Genomic DNA, 20,911 nt, shown 5'->3' with positions numbered 1-20,911 from the left:
TTTCTATTTCTTCTTGAGTCAATTTAGGTAAAATGTTTTTCTAGAATTTTGTGCATTTTATGTCATTTTTTAAAAATGAAATTTATTCCGTGTTCCTATTTGCCTCTGCTCCCTGGGTAGTTGTGTCCTCCTTTTCATTTCTTCTGTTTACTTGTGCCTTCTTTTCTCCCCCCTTGACCAACTACACCAGAAATTTATTTTACTTGTCTGATTTTAGCTGCCACTTTGGGCTTTGTTGATCCTCTGCCTTATATATTTGTTTTCCACTTCATTAATTATGGATCTTATCTATAGTATTTCCTTCTGCTTTCTTTAGATTTAATTTTAGGTTCTTTTACAACATCTTAATTTTAATTTTGATCTAATTAATTTTCAAGCTGTCTTTTTTCTATTATAAGTTTTTAAAGACCCACTTCCCTATATTCTCCAAATTTTTCTGTTTAAAGTATTTAAATTATTACTTAGTTCTAAGAATATTTAAATTACCTTTATGACTTGATTCATGATTTAGAAAAGTTTTATAAGTTTCCAAAATCTGGATATTTAAAATTTTATCTTTTTGATACTGATTTTCAGTTTAATCATTTGTGCTCAGATAATGTGGTCTCTATGATACCAATTCTTTGAAATTTGTTGGGAGTGTTATTTTATATTGTGTAACTTATCTTGGGTGTCTAAATCTGTTGTTTTGTTTTCTGCTGACTCCTGCCCATGGCAGCTTATTTCCTTGTATATTTTGTATTTTTGTATTTTGAGCTCTTAATCTTAGATTAAGATTCCTTAATCTAAGGGAATCCAGTAGTCCTAAATTGGGTGTACTTTCCTCCAGAGAGGATATGCATTTGTTTCTGCCAGGAGACAAAAGGTGCTCCTTACCTGGGACTGTGTTAGCTCCTTAAAGGGTCCCAATTTGGACTTCCCTGGTGGTGCAGTGGTTAAGAATTTGCCTGCCAATGCAGGGGACACGGGTTCGAGCCCTGGTCCGAAGATCCCACATGCTGCAGAACAACTAAGCCCGCCAGCCACAGCTACTGAAGCCCATGCGCCTAGAGCCCGAGCTCCGCAACAAGAGAAGCCACCGCGATGAGAAGCCTGCACACCACAACGAAGAGTAGCCCCCACTCGCCACAACTAGAGAAAGCCCACATGCAGCAATGGAGACCCAACGCAGCCAAAAATAAATAAAATAAAATAAAATCTCTTAAAAAAAAAAAAAAGGGTCCCGATTTAATTCATGAGTCCCAGGTTTTCTCCCCTGCTTTGGCCAGGCCCAGGGCTTAGCCTCTGTTCACAATAATGATACTGGCAGTTGTCCCCAGGGCAAGCCAGCTTCTACTGCACGTTACTCATCCTTCATAAGGTTTCAGCTCAATGTTATTTTTCCTTCCTCTAGTGATCTCTTCTACTTTCTAATGAGGCCAGCGATGTGCTAAACATTATGTCTGCTGTAATTTATCCAGGATCCAGTTGTATTCTAATGGGAGAGCCGTTTTTCTTCTCCGTGCTGCCAGAAGTAGGAGTCCATTACTGTGACGTTTGACATTTCCCTTCTTGTTTTTAAAGACCTAGGCACTTGTTGGAAGCTAGTTGACTCAGGCACTGTCTTCAAGTCAATAGTGATCATAGCACAGTGTGAGTTATGTTAGCAGTAAGCACAGAGAGCTATGGGAGCCCAGAGGAATAGCATATAGATCAGAAATGACTTCCTAGTAGAGGTGGGTAGGACAAGTCTAATTCATAAAGCAAGGACAGAACGACAGAAGACATATGGTAAAAAGAGCTAAATCATGATACTCACTCTGCTGCATAAGAAGTGTAAATTCAAAGAGATTGAGTAATTTGGGAAGGCTTCATAGAAAAGGTAGGCTTGAGTTAAGCCTTTAAGGTCAGTAGAGCTGAAATAGGTAAAAAAGAAGAGGGCATTCCAGGAAAAGCAGGGGGTTGGGGATAAGGGACGTGAGCAAAGACATGGCAGTACAACCCAGTAAGGAGACCTGGCAGAAGGGATGTGTTTGAACAAGAGTGAGAAATAAACTGGAAGAAGAACACACAACCATTGAATGAATGGTTGAAAGTTACCCGTGGATTGAATGAATGAATGAATGAAAGGTATGAAGTTTGCATTAGAGGATGGAGGAACTGAAGTCAAATAGAACCAGCCAGGCAGCTGTTGCCATTATCCACATGGGTGGAGATGAGGGACTGGACCAGGCTGCTGACATGTTAGAGATCATAGGCATATGGAAAAATAAACCACTGGTGCTAAAATAGATAGAAGCATCCAAGGAAATATTGCCCTCGGGTTTGGGGATGTATCCATTCACTTTGGGAGTCAAGACCACTGGATGATTTTGAGATTTACATGAATATTAGGGGGCTTTTAAGTCGCCTATTTTAAATCTTTACCCTATTTTAAAAATCTAACATGAAACAAGTTAATCTTCTGTAGTTCAGGCAATCTTCAGTTTATTAGATGAAGGGCTAAACTAAGGTTTTGGGGACTGCCTACTGCTTCCTCTCTACCATTCTCTATTCTCTCCCCAATACCCTGTTCCCCACTCCCATTGTTTTTTTTCATTTTAGCCGTATCATAAATTGTTAGAGGTAATTTATAATTTACTAAAATTTGAAATAATCTTTTGCTATTAAACCAAGTCAAACTGAATATGTTTAGTCTATGGCCTCAAATAAATGAATTTATTGTTTATTTTTGTGGGCAACAATCAATTTTCTTAATAAAATCAAAGCAAATACCACATGCTAAACGGAGGAATTAATGTCATTATATATTTGTCTAAGTGTTTTGTCTCATGTTGTGGTTCATCAGTAGGCCTAAGTTCTTTGTCTAGGATCATCCTGCTGGCTGCATCCTATGAGGTAAAGCTAATCTTAACATATATATATATATATATATAATGCAGTGTTTCTTAAGAAATGTTCATGAACAGGCATTTGCTTACTGGAAAGAGCATGAATTCAGTTCAAATCTTAGCTTTACCAGTCTCCATATGATTTTGAACACTTAGTCCAGTTTTTTCAAACTGGAATCAAAAATAGATCACAACTCATTAGTGGGTTGTGAAACTGATTTAGCAGGATGCAAAACAGTGTTTTTAAAAAGCGAAATAGAATAGAAAATATCAGCATGCATTGACTATAGTAAGGGTAAGTATTGTTTCATGAAACCTTTATTTCTGTGAAGGCATGTCTATGTGCTCTTCAGTGGTCCTGATTATAAAATCTATTTCTTACTGTGGGTTGAAGTAAAACAGTTTCAAAAAACAATGACTTAGGGGCTTCCCTTCCCTGGTGGTGCAGTGGTTGAGAATCCGCCTGCCAATGGAGGGAACACGGGTTCGTGACCCGGTCCGGGAAGATCCCACGTGCCGCGGAGCGGCTGGGCCCGTGAGCCATGGCCGCTGAGCCTGCGTGTCTGGAGCCTGTGCTCCGCAACGGGAGAGGCCACAACAATGAGAGGCCCGCGTACCACAAAAAAAACCCAAAACCAAACAAACAAAAAAAACCAATGACTTAACCATTCTGAAGCTCAGTCTCCATAAAATAAAATCTCTTTCAAGGGTTGTAGTGAGGAATAAATGAGGTAACGTTTGTATTCATACACAGTAGGAGCTCACAAGCAATAACTGCTAGTAACTTCTTTTTCTTTTCTCTGAAAAAAACCCCATAATATCTATGGTTCAGGAGAAAAATTACTCTTTATAATTTCTTTAACCATAGGGGTGTTTAAAATATAACTGGAGCTGTATTATGACCTGGGTCCTCTAGTTTTACCAACTTCAGATGAAGAAGCCAACTTCTTTCCCCAGTTTGATGACATTTAAATAAATAAATGACATTACTTGACCCTGTTGATACTTTCCTGCCCTCATACCCCAAGGTGCCACATGCGTACATGCCTTCCCACCAAAGTAAGAGGCTTCACGTGCATACAGGACAGTATGGGGTTCCTATAGAATCACCATGTACATGGGTCATCCATGTACAACCATCTATACCTGTAGCAGCTCCCTGGGACCTAAGATAGAGGTAAGTGGTGTTTTTTTCTATAGAAAGAGAATCTAAAAAATAGTTTCAGTGTGGTGAGGAATTTTAGAGAATGTTATAAATGTTATGGTTTTAAATTAAATATGGGAAACAGAATAGCATTCAGTTTTATAATCTGACAATTAAGGAGACAGGAGAAAAGAAGAAAAGCAAACAGGAAGGGAGGAGAATAATTTAGTCAAAACATTTGTTTGTAAATATTCTTATTTTATTAATTCATTTAAGAAAGATAACTATTTTCCCAGAACAACTACGACAACAAACAATCAGACAATTGGCCCTGTTCTGCATTTTTGGAAATCTCTCTAATGTTTGACTGGATTCTCTCCTATCTGCTTCTGCATTCAATCTGTTGCTGTGTCAACAAATATAAACATTTTTTCCTGTGGTAGAAACTAAGGATACAGCTAGGATACAAAGATAAATCCTTTCCTGCCTCGAGGAGCTCAGACTAGAGGAGGTTGGAGAACCAGAAATAGAGGGAAACAAAGAAAATTCCAAAAGAAGGCAGAAAGACAAAGTCATAAAGAGATGCACAGAAATTTACACATAAGAGCCCTTAGAGCTATGAACACAGAAAACTTGAAACAAAATCTTCTACCTAATAATACTGTGTGTTGTGTGTATGGGGTGGGGGTGGGTCTCAGTTAATAAAGGACTTATAAGTGCTGTAGCTACAAAAAGTTCCTACTTAGTTTGAACAGAGATGTTACTGGAAAATAAAAAACTTCCTACTATAAAAAGTAAGCTTGTCACATTTCTTTTTACAATGTTTCCAAAAGCCATCTTATAGCCCTTGGGATCCCTATCCCTTGAGGGGATGGATGTGTGACATTTTAAACTCTAGGGTAAAGCAGGGTCATCACCTCTCCATACTTGCCAGACAGACAGCTGACTGGGAGCTGGCCAAGAGCTGCTAGGCCTGACAGATGTACTGGTGATTCCCCACTCCAGACGAGCGGTGACAAATTTAAACTATCTTTGGCACTCTTGGCCTCTTTCTCTGCTCATCTTTCATTACTGTACTCCTGATTTAATCTAGCTTATCAACTTGCCCTCCCATGATATGAGCAAATTCCTTTCAGGATGCTCTCTCCTCTTTTTTCTTTGGCTGGATCATTTCTAGCAACTCTTCTTTGAGCTGACTCACAGTATTTCTGAGAAACCTTTCATTCATTCATTCATTCATCATATACAGAGTGGCCTTCTGTATTAATTAACAATATGTTCCTTCAGCAATCAGGTACCCCATTTGTTCTACTTTTGTACATACTGCACGTTTTACATAGGTATTTTCAAGCTATTAATCTTTATTCCGCCTCCCGAACACTGAAGCAGTGACCCTCTTTCCTTCCGTCATCTATCCTATATTATTGTCCCAGTAATAGTAATATAGTACTAAGTATAGTAGTAACCTGTATTCTCTTTTAATCGTCACAAAATCCTGTAAAGTGTTAATATTCTTGGATCCACTTTGCAGACATAGAAATGGAGGTTCACAGAGGTTAAATCAGTCATTCCAAATCAAACAGCCTTTAAGTGGCAGGGAAGGTGGCATCCAGGATCTGGGCTCAAACAACTAGCCCCAATGTAGAATATTAAGTAAGGCCCTATGAGGGTTGGGACAGAGGTCTGACGTAAAGGGTTCCTAGTCAATAAGCTATCTGATAAATACACAAAACCAACACCAGAAGTCCATTTGCGGGGCGTATTTTTTATTTGTTTAGTTTTATAGGGTTTTGTTTCGTTTGGAAGGAGTGATTATACCCTCCAAGCTTTTGTCATTTCACTCACCTCTCCCGACCTGGCCCTGTCCAGCCCCTCCCTGGCTGGATCGAGGTCCGGAGGCTGGAGGCCAAAGGCTGCCCAGGCAGGTGGTGATCTCGGAGGCAGAACCGCCGCCTCGAGTCGCGCCGCTAATTGCGAAAGACTGACGCGGTTGGACCGCGCCATTCCCCCCAAGCGATAAGGGGCGTAATCTTGGCATCGTCCTTAAAGATGAGTAGGAAAAGGATAGTGAAGGTGACTATCTTCCCCGCCTGCCCTTTGTCTTTCTGCTGTCCAGCTGGATCCCCAGCGTCCATCCCCTGACCTGATTTACTAAGGAAGTCGTGTGGAATAACGGAGGGGGAAAGCCATTGATTGCAATTACGGTAACTTGGTTGCTAAGCCGAACGGGCTCATTTACATATAATTTGCATGTTCCTGTGCTTTCTGAAGTACACGGTAAGTCTGCACTCCTCTAACAGGGCACCCATGCCCGCCTGCCACACTGCCGCTCTCTGCTGTAGCCCGGGAGCCCCTTCCCCTTATCCAGCAAATTTTACTTCCCTTTCGGCTTCCTTAGCCTCGTAAACGCTGCCTCTTAGGTCCGCCTCCCAAAGATTGGCCCCTCCTCCCACCCGTAAACTCCTCCCTCCGTCTTTTCCTCCCTCCCCAGATGCCAAATATCTCTTCCCCGCCCCCTTCTCTATTTCTGAACAGGCATGTTCCAGGCAGCTCACCCGACTCCCTAGATTACTATGGGATCGGTAGGGTCCTGAGCGTCGGAGAAGCAAGAAAGCATAGCCCACGAAGAAGGGCCTGAACGCAGAAGAAAATCGAGATCTGCTGGGGATTTTTTTTTTGGTCTTGGTTGTGCAAGGGAGGAAGAGAAAGTTGTGAGGCCCTGTCGAAAGTGAGGCAGCGCGAAGGCCCCCTCAGGCGGCGCCGAGGGCAGCCCCGGCAGCCGGGGCCTGGTGCAGCCGCGGCCGCTGTCAGGGAAGCGCAGGCGGCCAATGGAACCCGGGAGCCGCCGCTGCTGCTGAGGCGGCGGTGTCGGCAGCCCGACCCCGACCGCCCGCACCCCCTCCGCCGGGGTCCCCCGGAGGTGAGCTGCTCCTACCCCGTGAGTGCCCCCTGCCCTGTGTGTGAAGGGGTCCCTCTCCCACCCTGTCCCGCACAGCGTTCCCCGCCCCCACACCTGGGTTTGACTACAAAACTGCCCTCCCCGTGGCAGCTGCACCCCGGGTTCCTTCTCCACCCTTTTTTCCCAAGTCTGGGGTCCTTCTCTGCTTTTTGGCTTCCTCTTCTGTTTAGCTCCTCCCTCTGCCCGGGGATTCCCCCCTCCCTCACTCTTAGCCCTGTTGCCTCCGTCCCGAATTATTTTAAGTCGTCAACCCTTTCCACATCACGACGCCTTTTATAATGTCCATCCTTGTTTGTCTTTCCTCGTTATCTGTGCCCCAGCCCCGAATCTTTCCCATGGCCTCCGCCTTTACCCCTTTTCCTATTTTGTCCCTTTCCTCCGATGTCTATATGCCACCCCAGCACTGGGTTCCCTTTTCCCTGATCTAAAGATTGTGGCCCTCTCTTCCTCTGCTGCTTCTGATTCCGTTACCTCACTGCCACCCATCCATCCAGCTCCTGGCTTCCAAGAATTGTCTATTCCCTTCTCCTGAACGGATCTAGGCTCTCATCATCATTCCCAAAGTACTACTTACATTCTCCTTTGACCTTAAGCCTTACCCTTCTTCTCTGGAGTGCTTTATGATTCCTGTAACTTTCTTTAACTTCCCTCTACCCTTCCTCAATTCCCCCAACCTCTGGAGGTTTGTTCCTGTAGAAGAGAGATCTGACAGTGCCCCTTCCCATTCAGGATTTCCAACTTCGATACCTCCCTCGAGTTTCAAGGGTTTTGCTGATCCTTGTGACACTTGGTTCCGTTTTCCCTATGGTCTTTACCTTTACATATCACTTATTTCTGGATCAGCTAAACCTTGAGCTAAGAAGAAAATGTGTTGGGAGGAGGGGGAGCCTCAGCTGTCTCAGGCTTTTCTCTGGACAGAAGGGTGTTTCTGAAGGATGGAGCAAGTTTAAAAGAAGTTCCTATCAGATTACACTTTGTTGGAGGAACGAACAGTCCTGCATGGAAACTGAATGAGGTTGTGAGAAATTTTGTTTTGGATTATTTAATTTTAGGCTTGTCTTAAAGGGATCACAGAATAGAGTCTCCTCCCACTCCTAAGAGGAATCAGTTTACTGTCTGGCTTCACTAGAATGGTTTTGGTTGATTCCTTAAGAGTTTAGGCCTGCAGTGGGGTTGGTCAGGGGGTAACTGGGAAAAGGAACATGAGACAGTGGAAAGAGCTTGTATATTCAGAATCAGGACTCCTGAGTTCAGCATGTGACTTCCTCACTTGACCTTTAGAGTGACTTTTTTTGGGAAAATGGTCCACTCTGTAGGCATCAGTGCAGTAAGAGGCTTATAGCAGGATGTGGGTTGGGGGAAAAAAATTAGACTTAATTATTTGTTTACAAAACATTCTGGGTTCCTCAGACACAAGGTATTTATGAGTAGTGATTTAGTTGTTCTGAGAATTTTCTTTCATTCTGGTCTCTCTGTTGGGCCTTTCTAGTCTTACAACCATGGGAGTAAATCAGTTTGAAAGACAAGCTCCAGGCCAGCTTCTTTCATCTGCCTTGCCTTTTTCCCCCACTGCTGTAAGTTTCTGACCACCTTTGCTGTTCCTCTTGTACTTGAGCCATAACTCCAGATTCTGTAGATGGAAAGTATGTTTGTGGGAAAGTCCTTTGAAGAAACTGGCTGGAAAAGAAAACTTGGAGTGAATTAGGCCTTAGGAAACTAGTTGCTTCCTTGTATGCCATGTCTCTTGGCCTGCGATAGCGAAGAGAGCATATGAAGGTCCATTCATCTTCCTACTCCACGCCTGTTTGAAAGTAATCATGATGCCTCATCCCACTTCTCCCTTTGTCTCCTTCCTCGTTAGCCAGTGTCCAATCTCATAATTCCACTTTTTAGGAGCAGCTTCACTCCTTGGAAGCACCCCCAAAGAGAAGTCATATTTCCTCTAGTTTCCCTGCTTCCTTCTCAGAGCTGGGTCCACACTGCACAAGAACATGTTTGTTGAATGCCATCTAAAGCAGCAAATTGAGATTCTTTGATTTGGGGAAGAAGTTTGAGAGGGACCTCTCAGTAACTGGCATGAGACAAGAGAGGGCCTAGTTCAAGTGCATTTGGAGCTTGCAGCAGGAGGGAACAATTCAGAGAGAGGTGAGTGTACAGGTTGCTTTCTTTGCCATCTGTCTGTTACAGCAGGGGCTCCCAGAGCTGGCTTGGGCTGTCTGGCTGGAATCTGCATATACTAGCTCTATAGCCCTGAACAGAATTCTCAGCTTGATTCAATATTGACTTAACTACCCAGAGACCACTGCTCTCCCTACCCTCCTGTTGGTAGCTTGAGAATGCCCTCTCCCCTGATGCCACCCTGCCTTGGGGCCTTGGGTAAGTGTTTACCTGGTTCCTGGTAGGGCTTGAGCCTGTTTGACTGCTTGGCTCTTTGTTTCTACAAGGAGAAGGTTGTACTCAATCTCCATTTTTACCGTTAAGGTTAAGGGGGAAAGATGAGCTCAGACCTCCTTAAAGAAAGGTTTGAGTTAAACCTTGAGACGTGAGGAGGAAATTCTCAACCACAAAACAGGCAGCTTAGGATGATTAGGAGTCTCTTTAGAAGAGCAACTTCTTTTAAACATTACTACTAAAGTCATACATGCATTTGAACAAATCCAATTGTACTTAAAGAGTTTATGATGAAAATCAACACTCCCTTTCCCTTCATCCCTACTCCTAGAGTTGCATTGCCTCTGATGAACTGTCAGTGTTTCTCTCTGACAGTTATTGCCATAGCCTTAGATAAAATGCTTGTGCCTTTGTTTCTTGGTTTATTAATTGTTACAAAAGAAGATTGCACTTTAGAAGATTCACACCTCTTGCTTATATATTGTCATTTTTATTTCTACTGGAAGCCTGTTTAACTTTTTTTTTTTTTTTTGGCTGCATTGGGTCTTTGTTGCTGCGCTCAGGCTTTCTCTAGTTGCAGTGAGCTGGGGCTGCTCTTCTTGTGGTGCACAGGCTTCTCATCACGGTGGCTTCTCTTGTTGCGGAGCATGGGCTCTAGGCGTGCGGGCTTTAGTAGTTGTGGCACTTAGGCTCAGTAAGTAGTTGTGGTTCACGGGCTCTAGAGTGCAGGCTCAGTAGTTGTGGCGCACAGGCATAGTTGCTCTGCGGCATGTGGGATCTTCCCAGACCAGGGCTTGAACCCGTGCCCCTGCATCGGCAGGCGAATTCTTAACCACTGCACCACCAGGGAAGTCCCCTGTGTAATTTTAAATAACATTTGAATCTTCTGTTCTTTCCATTCACTTTTAATAACCTCTCTTAACTATCTACCTTGTAGGATGAAGATATTGGCTCCACTGCTCTTTTTTCCAATTCACGTGATCCATCTCAAAGGGGTCTTTTTATTTTTTTTCAAAGGGATCTTTTAAAAGGAAGTGGAAAATTGAGCTCACCTATCCACTTGGAGGCAGAGCACTAAATTAGATGATCTCTTAAGGGTCATTCTATGAAAATACAGAAACATAAAAATGTGGGGATTAGTCTGAAGCAATTGTATTTATCTAGTTCATGGAAAAAGATTTTAAGAAGGGAATGGTGATTAACTGAGTGAGGAAATTGATTTGGGGCTCTTTATATCCTGTCCTACCAGAGAACAATCCACCAAGTCCTTTAACGGAGGCCATGGAGGGTTGTTTGCCTAGAATCTTTTGAGGTGATGAGAGGTGGGAAGCCATGTTAAGTGTTAGCATTCCCTCCCCCCAGAATCTTCTGCAGACATTTACTTAAATGCTCAGTCACAGAACACATGCATATGTACCCTCTCTGTCCTGTTTCACTGCTGCTATTCTCTGCTTTGCCCTGAACAACCCTCTGATGCTCAGCTGAAGATTCCCTGCATTGCCCAGACATAATGTGTGGAGCCAGTCAGCTTTCAACATGCCCCCCACACTGCCCCACACGCCCCTTTCCTAGAAGCCAGCTGCTAGTCTGGGGCGGGTCGGCCTCTTCAGTTCCCTTCCACTCTCCCTGGAAGGCCAGTTTAGGCTCCCAGGGTGAAATATGGAGCCTCAGTTGTCTGAATGTCCTTGAGAGCCATAGGAGTCATTTGATCCTAAAGGTTTGGATTTCCTTCTCTAGTGTTTTTCTTGTTCTCTGACTTATAAGGGGAAGGGTGGTGAATACAGAAACTGTTTCTTCCTTTTTCGCTTTCTAGTCCTTTCACTCTCTCTAGAATAGTTACTTACCAAAGCTATATTTTCTTTGCATTTGAAAATGAATGAATTGATGTTGAGGACCATCTCTGGATTTAGGTTTGGGAGAATCCATTTCTTATTTCTTATTGCCTAAATTGCCAAAACAACCTAAATTTCCTTCAACTTCTCCTTTTCCCCATGACTTGCTTCAGATGCAGGCAGTTCCTGAGGCTCAGAAAGGCCAGGAGGGAGGCCTAGCTCCAGTTTGGTAGTTTCTAGTGGCAGAGCTGCCTATACCGGAGAGGAGTTTGGTTTTCCTCCTTCTCTTGACATTGTCTGTTCCCTGGAGAGTAGAGGCTGCCAAATCTGGGACCTGTTCTATTCAGCGGGAAGTCCCCTGAATACTGTGATGTGAGATTTCTAACTGAGCCCTGGAATAAAAGAAATGATGGTCTCCTTTCCTTCCTTCCTGGTGCCAGTAATAATCCCAATTGTGACCATCTCCAAATCTTCTGTGTTTCCTAGTGAAGTCTGAGATGCTGTTTGTGGAGAATGTCTGAACTTCATTTCCCTTGCAAGTTTTGAAAAGTGGATTTTTAGGAGCTTTTGGTGACTTGGAAGTCCCTGGAGTAGAGGAAAAGAGAAAAATGTGCCAAACATAGAGAGATTGAGAAAAAAGAGTTGGTTATATAAAGTGATTGAGGCTGTTGTGTGAGTTTCTAAGCAGACCTAAAAGGTAGTGGTCCCAGTTGAATTTGAGTGACCCTCTGGTGCAGTGTCCTACAAAGGTGCGGCAGGGAATGACTAAAGCTTCCTTCTTATTATTCCTGTGCAACCCATAGTTGCAAGTAGAGACAGATCCGCACAGGCAGCCATGCTGGTTCTGCTGCTCAGAGGGCACTGCCTCATTTGGGACAGAGCATAGTGAAAGAGTTGCCACCTTTTTGCTGATCCCAAGCTCAAAACTGCATCAGAGAAATTAAATTTGGGGATGAACTTCTTGCTTGACAGAGTTGGGAGAAAGATAAACCAAAGTAGCCATTTTTGATGCTTTCTGAGAACTTGAGTTCCCCATCTGTCTTCCTGCAAAACTTTAGTGGTTGACTGCTGGGAGTCAGAGAGCTGTACCATATAATGTTGGGCAAATGAAGGTAACCTTGAGTCTTAACATGTCAGAGGTGCAGGAAGAGGCACTGGAAGAGTGGCAGTGGAAACCGGCGCTTTGCAGAGTGACTAGAGAGTCTGTATCTTGAGCCTCCTTCCACTTACCCAAAGTATATGCACCCACGTTCACTAGTGTCAAAGCTGGTGTCACTATCAGTTGGAAATTACCTGCATTCCAGCTCCACAGTTGCTTCTGCCTTCCTCTTGCTCATGCTCTTGAGTGTGTCTTAGATTCACTCTATTTGTATTTTTGTGAAGAGGCCTCTGAGTCCAGAGCTGGGTTGATCTGACATTAACAGTGTGCCTCTCCCAGTCCTTGCTTTGAAATTTCCTCCTGTTCTGCACTGATTCTCCTGATTTGGATTTGGTGAGGCTCTGAAGAATCATTTTAGAAAGGCAATGGCTTTTATCAACAGTGTTCTCTCACTGACTTTCCTTCTGAGAGTCCCTCCAGAGAGGGATTCTTGGTTATGTGATTCCTGCCCCTCCCTGTTCTTTGGATATTCTAGACACATGAGTTCCAGCCTGATATCTTTTTGCCTTCTCACAGCCCCTCCAGTTCTTGGAGTGTGTGTATGAGAATGGGGAAAGCAGTGTTGGGATAATTGTTTTGGAAGAGTCTCAAGTAATGAGTATTAACTGCAATTCACTTCCCATATAAACATGTGTGTGTGCACACACATTGTTTACTAACCTTTTAGGTGATTAGGATTCAACTAGCATTTGTTAAGTACTACTGTGTGCCAGGGACTGTGTTAGATCACTTTACACACATAAGTTATTTATTCTACACAGCAACAATAAGAAGTAGATATGTTTTTCCCATTTTGCAGTTGAGGAAACTGAAACTCAGAAGATATGTGGTTTGTATAAGTTTACACATCTCATAATGGCAGAGCCAGGATTTTGAACCTCAGCCTATTTGACTCCAAGTTCAGGAGTTTTTCCACTATCCTTCAGCTTTCACAGCACTTGAGAAAGGGAGAATGATGTCATGAAGTCAGATGAACAGAGAAATGGCACACTTCAGCAGGGATGATGGTTGTTTTAGAGCTTTTTCTTCTCAGTGAAGCCTGGTGTGGTATTTGCTGGCCCTTATTTCTTGGGAACTTTGAGTATAAAATGGAAGGTAAGAAAGTTATCTGTAACTAGAAAAATACATCAAGATTTTAACACTAGGGGCTTCCCTGGTGGCGCAGTGGTTGAGAATCTGCCTGCTAATGCAGGGGACACGGGTTCGAGCCCTGGTCTGGTAGGATCCCACATGCCACGGAGCACCTAGGCCCGTGAGCCACAACTACTGAGCCAGCGCGTTTGGAGCCTGTGCTCTGCAACAAGAGAGGCCGCGATAGTGAGAGGCCTGCACACTGCGATGAAGAGTGGCCCCCGCTTGCCACAACTAGAGAAAGCCCTCGCACAGAAACGAAGACCCGACACAGCAAAAATATATTAATTAATTAATTAACTCCTACCCCTAACATCTTCTTTAAAAAAAAAAGATTTTAACACTAAATAAAGGTGTGATGTTCAGGACCAGTGTATGGAGTGTTATATGAGGAAGAAAATAGAGTTCAAAGAGGAAAAGGAAAAGGTTATTGGCAGGCATTTAAAGGGAGATATGGAGATAGAAAAGCATTTGAAGAGTTGGGGACAAGGGAATTAAAACCAGAATTGCTTCCCAGTCTACCTGAAGAATTTGTAAACCTATATGAACAAAACACATATAAAGCAGCATTCTGCAAATACAAGTTAAGAATAGAGGCTAAGCTGAGTGACTAAGTGCAGAAGGAGTGAAGAGTAATGTAGCAATCAGAAGTGGAGAGAGGTAGTCAGGGAAAGCTTCCTAGGAGGAGAGGACTTTTCATCTGATTTTGAATGAGTCCAGGAAGACATAAAGAGAGGAGGTGCCAGGGAAGGTTTCATGGTGAAGGGAAGACCTGAGGATGGCACCACTAACCAGTGTGTGTACGTGTCTCCCTTTCTGTTCCTTTCTCCCTCCCTCCTTCCTTCCGTAGCCTGGAAGCTCGAAGTCTGGCTGTGGCCATGGGAGATACGGTAGTGGAGCCTGCCCCGCTGAAGCCAACTTCTGAGCCCACTCCTGGCCCATCAGGGAACAATGGGGGCTCCTTGCTAAGTGTCATCACGGAGGGGGTCGGGGAACTATCACTGATTGACCCTGAGGTGGCCCAGAAGGCCTGCCAGGAGGTGCTGGAGAAAGTCAAGCTTTTGCATGGAGGCGTGGCCATCTCTAGCAGAGGCACCCCACTGGAGTTGGTCAATGGGGATGGTGTGGACAGTGAGATCCGTTGCCTGGACGATCCACCCTCCCAGATAAGGGAGGAGGAAGATGAGATGGGGGCCACGGTGGCCTCAGGCACAGCCAAGGGAGCAAGAAGGCGGCGGCAGAACAACTCAGCCAAACAGTCTTGGCTGCTGAGGCTGTTTGAGTCGAAACTATTTGACATCTCCATGGCCATTTCATACCTGTATAACTCCAAGGAGCCTGGAGTGCAAGCATACATTGGCAACCGGCTCTTCTGCTTTCGTAATGAAGACGTGGACTTCTATTTGCCCCAGTTGCTTAACATGTACATTCACATGGATGAGGACGTGGGTGATGCCATCAAGCCCTACATCGTCCACCGTTGCCGTCAGAGCATTAACTTTTCTCTCCAGTGTGCCCTGTTGCTGGGGGCCTACTCTTCAGACATGCACATTTCCACTCAACGACACTCCCGCGGGACCAAGCTACGGAAGCTGATCCTCTCAGATGAGCTGAAGCCAGCTCACCGAAAGAGGGAGCTGCCCTCCTTGAGCCCAGCCCCTGACACAGGGCTGTCTCCCTCTAAAAGGACTCACCAGCGCTCTAAGTCAGATGCCACCGCCAGCATAAGTCTCAGCAGCAACCTGAAACGAACAGCCAGCAATCCTAAAGTGGAGAATGAGGATGAGGTAAAATTCCCGGGAGGGATAGGGGTAAGCAAGGTGGCATGGAGACAGGATGTCTGACATAGGGTTACTCTGTCCTTTTCTCTCCGTCCCTCTGTTTCATTTCACCGATAAAAGCATGGAATGTTAGAATGGAAAAAGACCTTAGAATTCATGTATTCCAGCTGCCTCATTTTACAAAGGAAGAACTCGGAGACCCAGAGAGATAAAGTGACTTTCCTCAGGTCATATAGCTAACAGCAAGGCTGATACTCCTGACTCTGTCCAATGTGTTTTTACTAAACTGCACTGCCATTCTCTTACTGAGAACTGTGGCAGAGACCCTCCCCAGCCTGACTTGAAACCTGGGATATCTACCAGGACCTTTCAGAGCAGCAACCATGGGGGAGGAGGAGGGACCCTGTGTGTGAATTTTGTGTGTGCTGGGGGAGGGGAGATGTTAAGTAGAACCTCAGCTTCATTCTCCTAGCCACTCCTCCTCATAATCCCTCTCCCCCACTCCCTGAAGATCCTGCTGTTTGTTGACATAAGGGTAAGGCTCATTCCCTATCATTGAGGCATCTGCAGAATGCCCTCCTGCCTGCCTTTCCTTGGGGGAAAGGATGTCTTGCTTGTCTTTTTCCCATATCATTTGGGAGAAGCACAAAAGGAAGAGGGAAGCAGTCCTGGTAATAGAGTAAATCTTGGGCATACCCAGTGTCTAGTCAAGGACCTGAAACCTAAAGAAGAGAAAGCAGCAGTCAGGGTATCCCATTTAGGATATAGAGCAGGGATGAGATAAGCACATCAGTAGGTTATACCCACCTTTCATTCCATGTCTGGACAGATAGCAGGGGAAGTTGCCCGGTGGACAACCAGTAGTATCAGTGACCTGATGTCCCAGCCAGACAATGGTGCCCCAGTCCCCACCCCACCCCCGACTCATCACCAGCCATGCCCCCATCCTGGCTGCCAGCCTAGCCTAGAAAAGAAGGGAGAAGAGTGAGGAATTTGCGTTGTTGGAAAATGCATATAGTTGTGCTGGCATCTGCCTCTGTGGGGCACATAACCCACCCACATTTTTGATACAATGGGACTTCTTTCAACTAGAGAGAAGTCAGAGTGACTAGGGAAGGGAAAAGGCAAGAGCAGGGGAGACTACAGAGCCTGGTCTCTCTGGAAATTCGGTATTTTATTATGAGAATAATAGTGAAGCTGAAGGAACTAACATTTATTGAGCACTTACTACGTGCCAAGCATCATGTCAAATACTTTACATTTAATCCTCACAACAACCGTAAGAGACAGGTATTATTTTACCATTGAGGAAACAGAGCGGTTAGATGATTTGCCCCAGGTCTCTCAACCAGTACATATCAGACCAGGCCTCAGCTGTCAGAGTCCGTATGGGGAAGAACAGCCTAGGCCTTAGCCATGAAGGTTTCCACATCCATGCACAGGCAGAGCCCAAGTGTTCTCAGAACCAGAATAGACCATTTTCATTTCTGGTTGAGCTTGGCAGGGCAGCCCAGGGTCATGAAGGGAGACTGTTGCACAGCAAGAAGAATCATCCAGAGCTGGTGGGACTAAGGTCGTGAAGTATTTGGGAGCTCCTCCTCTTGGGGTATCAGAGGGAGCCTGTATCAGTGTGAGTGGGAGCAGCTGCAGGTGAATCCCTTGGTGCCTCTTGGCTTTTCTCTGCAGGCATTTTGTAGTTCTCATCTTAGGACCAGAAAAACTGAGTCCTCTGGCTTTTCTTACTCTGTGTTGGTCCTCAGTCCCTCTTCCTTGCATCTAACTCCTGCCTAGGATGGGATTTGGGGTGATGCTGAGACACAGTTATTCCGTGAGTGCTTAAATCCTCCAGGTTGGCTTCTCCAGCTGCCATTCTTCCCAACCTGACTCCTTTTATCTTGGGTCAATAGATCCAGGAAAGGAAGGAGATACCATGTCCCCAGGCACTCCCATGTTATCTGATGCTGGCAGAAAGAGACACCTGAATCCACTGCGGCTCCTCAGGAAATGTGAGAGTGAGAGGCACCAGGAGTCTAAGAACTGGAGCCTTCAGCACAGAGGGCTCTCCAAACCACTTTGGCATTTTGAGTATACATCTTTCAAGGCCTTTGTCTCCCAAATACCAAGGGAATTGTTTTTCTTTCTTTCTAATACTCCTTCTCCCCATCATGCAACATTTATTCACTCAGCATATAGCTCTTGAGCTTGTATACTGTGTGGAGCCCTGCACTAGAGGCAGTGGAGGATGTAGGATAAAATGCCGTCCTTCAGGAACTTACAAGATAGTATGGAGATCGCATTAACTAGGAAATTGTTTACTTTGTGACTCTTGATTTTGTATCCTGAAACTTTACTGAATTTATTAGTTCTAACAGTTTCTTGGTGGAGCTCGTGACTCTCTTGAAATGTTGATTCCTGCATGTGAGGAGGAAGTGTACAGCTTCCTAAAACAAAACATAATTATCTCAGGTCTGAGCAGAGACTCCAGAAAGAGAGACACACCGCTCCCCATCTCTCACTTTCCTGTGGGTTCGGAGTTTAATCCTACCCTCCTGCCACCAGTAGGGAAGCTCAGGAGGGTGAAGAGAGGCCTCAAAGAAAAGGCCCAGGTGCTCATACAAGTCTCTTCCTTCCTGGGGTATCCCCTACAGAGTTCTTCTCTACCCAGATCTCATTGTTTTCTTTTAATGAGGAATCCTTTACGCTCTCCCCTACATTCAGAGGGCTCTAGCACTGATTCCTTCCATCTCCCACCGTTCTCCTCCCCTCCAAGCCCACTCCTTCAAAGCAGTTTCTATCAGTCTAGTCAGAGAACCCTGTTCAGGCAGTTTTGCAGTTGTAACCAAATGGTAAATATTCTGGAATAAGGTTGGGGGTGCAGGGGGCAGTAATTTAGCTGCTAGCCCCCCACCCCACATAATGACACTTGTAGATCAGCTTTGTCTTCTCAAGGCTGTAACCTTTGTACAGAGAAATATGCTGCATATCACACTGTAAGCCCCAGCAGGCCTTTCAGCCTAATAGAGTGTGATGTCAGCTTCTTGGCCTCAAGCTTTTCTCCTTGGAGCTGACTCAGTTTGAGTGACTCAAGCCCACAGAGTAGGAGAGAGGAGCAGGTCATGATATACCTCCCTTCCCCCAAGGCTGTTAATGAATCAGGACCGTCCTGTCTGTAGGATGGTCAGCTGGAGCGTGGCTCATGGAACCAATATCCTGCCTGCTGTTCCTTCCCCACCTAGCTCATGAGTAAAAATTGAACCAGGAAGTCACCATAGCCTCTAGCATCCTCGCTGCCTCAATTCTCCCTCCCACCCCTGCCCAAAGCAGTTGTTGCCTTGGGAGAGTGTTCAGCTTGGCTTCTCCCTCAAAGTGCCCCTCTCCCTAGGTTCTTCAAAGACCTGACTAGAGGACCTCCAGCTAGAATAGAACTTAAACACTGGAATTAAGTAGTTGCTTGAAACGCGGATTGCAGAGTAGCTCAGTGACCACTGCCCTCCTGCCCTGGGAGTTCCCGGGACTTTGTCTCTCAAGTCCAGGCCCCTCCCTTGCTGCACATTTGTGCACACATATTGCCCCTTCTTCCTGCTCTGGGAGACCTTGGTGGACAGAACCCAGGATGGGCCTGTGCACGAGCTGCAGCAGAGCCGCTGAATGAGCTTCAGTACCGGCCCTTTCCCCTGTTTTGCTTACAGACACACCAGTAAGACATAGGAATGGGGTGAGGTTTAGCTAAATCCCCTGGGCTGGGACTAGGACAGCTGCTGCTGCTCAGCTACTCAGCTTTTTCAGATGGATTCAGCTGGTACCTGGCTCCCCAACTTATGTCAAAAAAATTGTAATTTATTGAGTATCATGTGAAATACCCTGATAGGAAGCCTACAGAAGTTTGGTAGGTAAGAAAGTTATTCATCCTTAACTCCCAGCAGCATCTAGCCCAGAAGTTTCATGCTCATGGGTCCATGGTATCCCTTGTCACATGATTGAAGGTTGGGATTAGGTTTCCCAGGGTGATAATGAGGCTGATTAGAGAGGAGATGTACCTGGCACTGAAAGTTTAGCTCTTCTGCTTCCTCCTTGACGTTTCCAAGAAGCTGGAGGAACATGGGATTTCCAGCGTGAGGGCCATGAAGCTTGTTAAATTCAGTCTCTCGATGGTGGTCTCCATGGAGAAGGGGTTGGTTGAGAGCATGTGAGTGGATGAAGAGAAAGCAGGGAAGCTTGGCTGCGCAGATACCTCCCTGAGGGATCCAGCTTTAGGATTTGTCCCAGAAGGAAGACTTGTGCAGGCAAGAATAGAAGGGAAGAAAGTGAAAAGCAGAGGACAGTGTCTCTTCAACCCTTCTGACCTCAAGGTTTGCACTAGCTTTCCAGCATCTTCCACAAGTGTCAAGATTCTGGGCAAGTGGCATTTGTGGGTTGACTTTCTTTCATTAAAGCAGAGAGGTAGAGCTACACAAGAGAAGCAGTTATGATCCAAGTTGGAGCTAAATTCTTTGCCTTTGTCTCTCTTCCTTCCCTCCCCACCCCCTTCTTCTCCCCTTGCCCTCCGGCCCTTTCCCAGGAGCTCTCCTCCAGCACCGAGAGTATTGATATTTCATTCAGTTCCGTAAGTGGGGCCAGGCTGGGACTGGGTGGCAGGCTCCCCCCATGGCCGCATTTCCTCTCCGTCCCCAGGTCTTCTGAGTCCCCAGGCCAAGGCTGGAGTTAAAAGGTGCCTTTTCTTCCTGGGACATCAGCTCCTCCCTCCCAGGCCTTCCAGACCTGGAGGAGCCCCCTGCTGTTTATTGCTGGTGCTCTGAGCCCAGGCTGAATGGGGCTCAGCTGATCCTTCTCCCAGAGACAGCTGGGATGCAGTGCAACTCAGTCCCCAGCTCCTGGGTCTCTAGAGCAAACAGCTGGGAGAGAGGTAGAATTTACCCCTGGATTGGAGCCAAAAACTGCTTGGCAGGAAACCCTGAGGATCCTGTTTCTCCCACCCAGAACCCTTTCCCCATGGCTTCTGCCATCAGACCATCAAATACTTATTCAGTGTCTTCCAAATGCTAGGCCCTGTGCTGGGTGAGCTGACCCGAAAAGCAAACAGGATTTGGCCTGAAGGAAAGTTTTGCCTCCCCACAGCCGGTTTTCTTTTTAACTTCAACAACATTTCTTCCAGGTCTGAGTTCTTCCCTTTCCCAGCTCACTGCCCACGACGTTCCTTAATCCTCATTCTCCTTTCTTGTTCCCTCTGAACTAACCCCTGACCCTCTGGTCCCACAGGGTCTCAGACCTTGTTGCTGGGCAGAGACGTGAGAGGAAATGCTGGACCCTCTGGGAGTTTGGATGATTTTTTTACACTTTATTTTTGATTTGTCTACCCAATCAGTTTGTTCTGTGCTGGTCCCCTTTCAGTCATGATTCCTGTCTCCTCCCGTGTGGTAGTGCCTCTCTCTGGAGACCTGGGGTCATATTTCCAACATGCTGACATAACTTAGGGGCCCCCGACCTAAATGCTGAATTGAGGATGGGAAGGAATTCTGTTGTTTCTAATCTGAGATAACTATGAATTGTTTGGGGTGGAGGGTCCTTGGGACCGTGACCATTTGCCACCTGAGTGGATGGATTAGGAGATAAGGATGAACAAAGGAGTGAGTCTCCAAATTTCCTT

General features: G+C 45.5%; 1 protein-coding gene and 1 long non-coding RNA gene across 22 annotated transcripts in view; one reads left to right on the top strand and one right to left on the bottom strand.

The window, feature by feature from the left end:
* LOC131766646 (uncharacterized) overlaps positions 1-5,955 on the bottom strand; it is a 32,176-nt gene extending 26,221 nt beyond the window's left edge. For both annotated transcript variants that reach the window (XR_010841047.1, XR_010841046.1), the window contains exon 1: positions 5,860-5,955. This is a non-coding gene — a long non-coding RNA (uncharacterized lncRNA). The remainder of the gene's footprint in view (positions 1-5,859) is intronic.
* Positions 5,956-6,020: 65 nt separating this feature from the next.
* The window catches only part of PI4KB (phosphatidylinositol 4-kinase beta), a 28,921-nt gene continuing 14,030 nt past the window's right edge, over positions 6,021-20,911 (top strand). Inside the window, exons 1-5 of one of the 20 annotated variants that reach the window (XM_067035855.1) lie at positions 6,026-6,087; positions 6,550-6,934; positions 8,940-9,118; positions 14,337-15,273; positions 19,826-19,870. In XM_067035855.1, coding sequence (XP_066891956.1) covers positions 14,365-15,273; positions 19,826-19,870 — 954 coding nt within the window. In that variant the 5' untranslated portion in view covers positions 6,026-6,087; positions 6,550-6,934; positions 8,940-9,118; positions 14,337-14,364. Of the gene's footprint in view, positions 6,292-6,483; positions 6,953-8,866; positions 9,119-14,336; positions 15,274-19,825; positions 19,871-20,911 lie in introns of those variants that run through there. The other 19 variants (XM_059079968.2, XM_067035789.1, XM_067035843.1 and 16 more) reach the window with 19 other exon arrangements.

The sequence above is a fragment of the Kogia breviceps genome, chromosome 1, assembly GCF_026419965.1.
Source record: "Kogia breviceps isolate mKogBre1 chromosome 1, mKogBre1 haplotype 1, whole genome shotgun sequence".
In the NCBI taxonomy this organism is placed as follows: domain Eukaryota; kingdom Metazoa; phylum Chordata; class Mammalia; order Artiodactyla; family Physeteridae; genus Kogia; species Kogia breviceps.
This window is presented reverse-complemented; position numbering and strand designations above follow the sequence as displayed.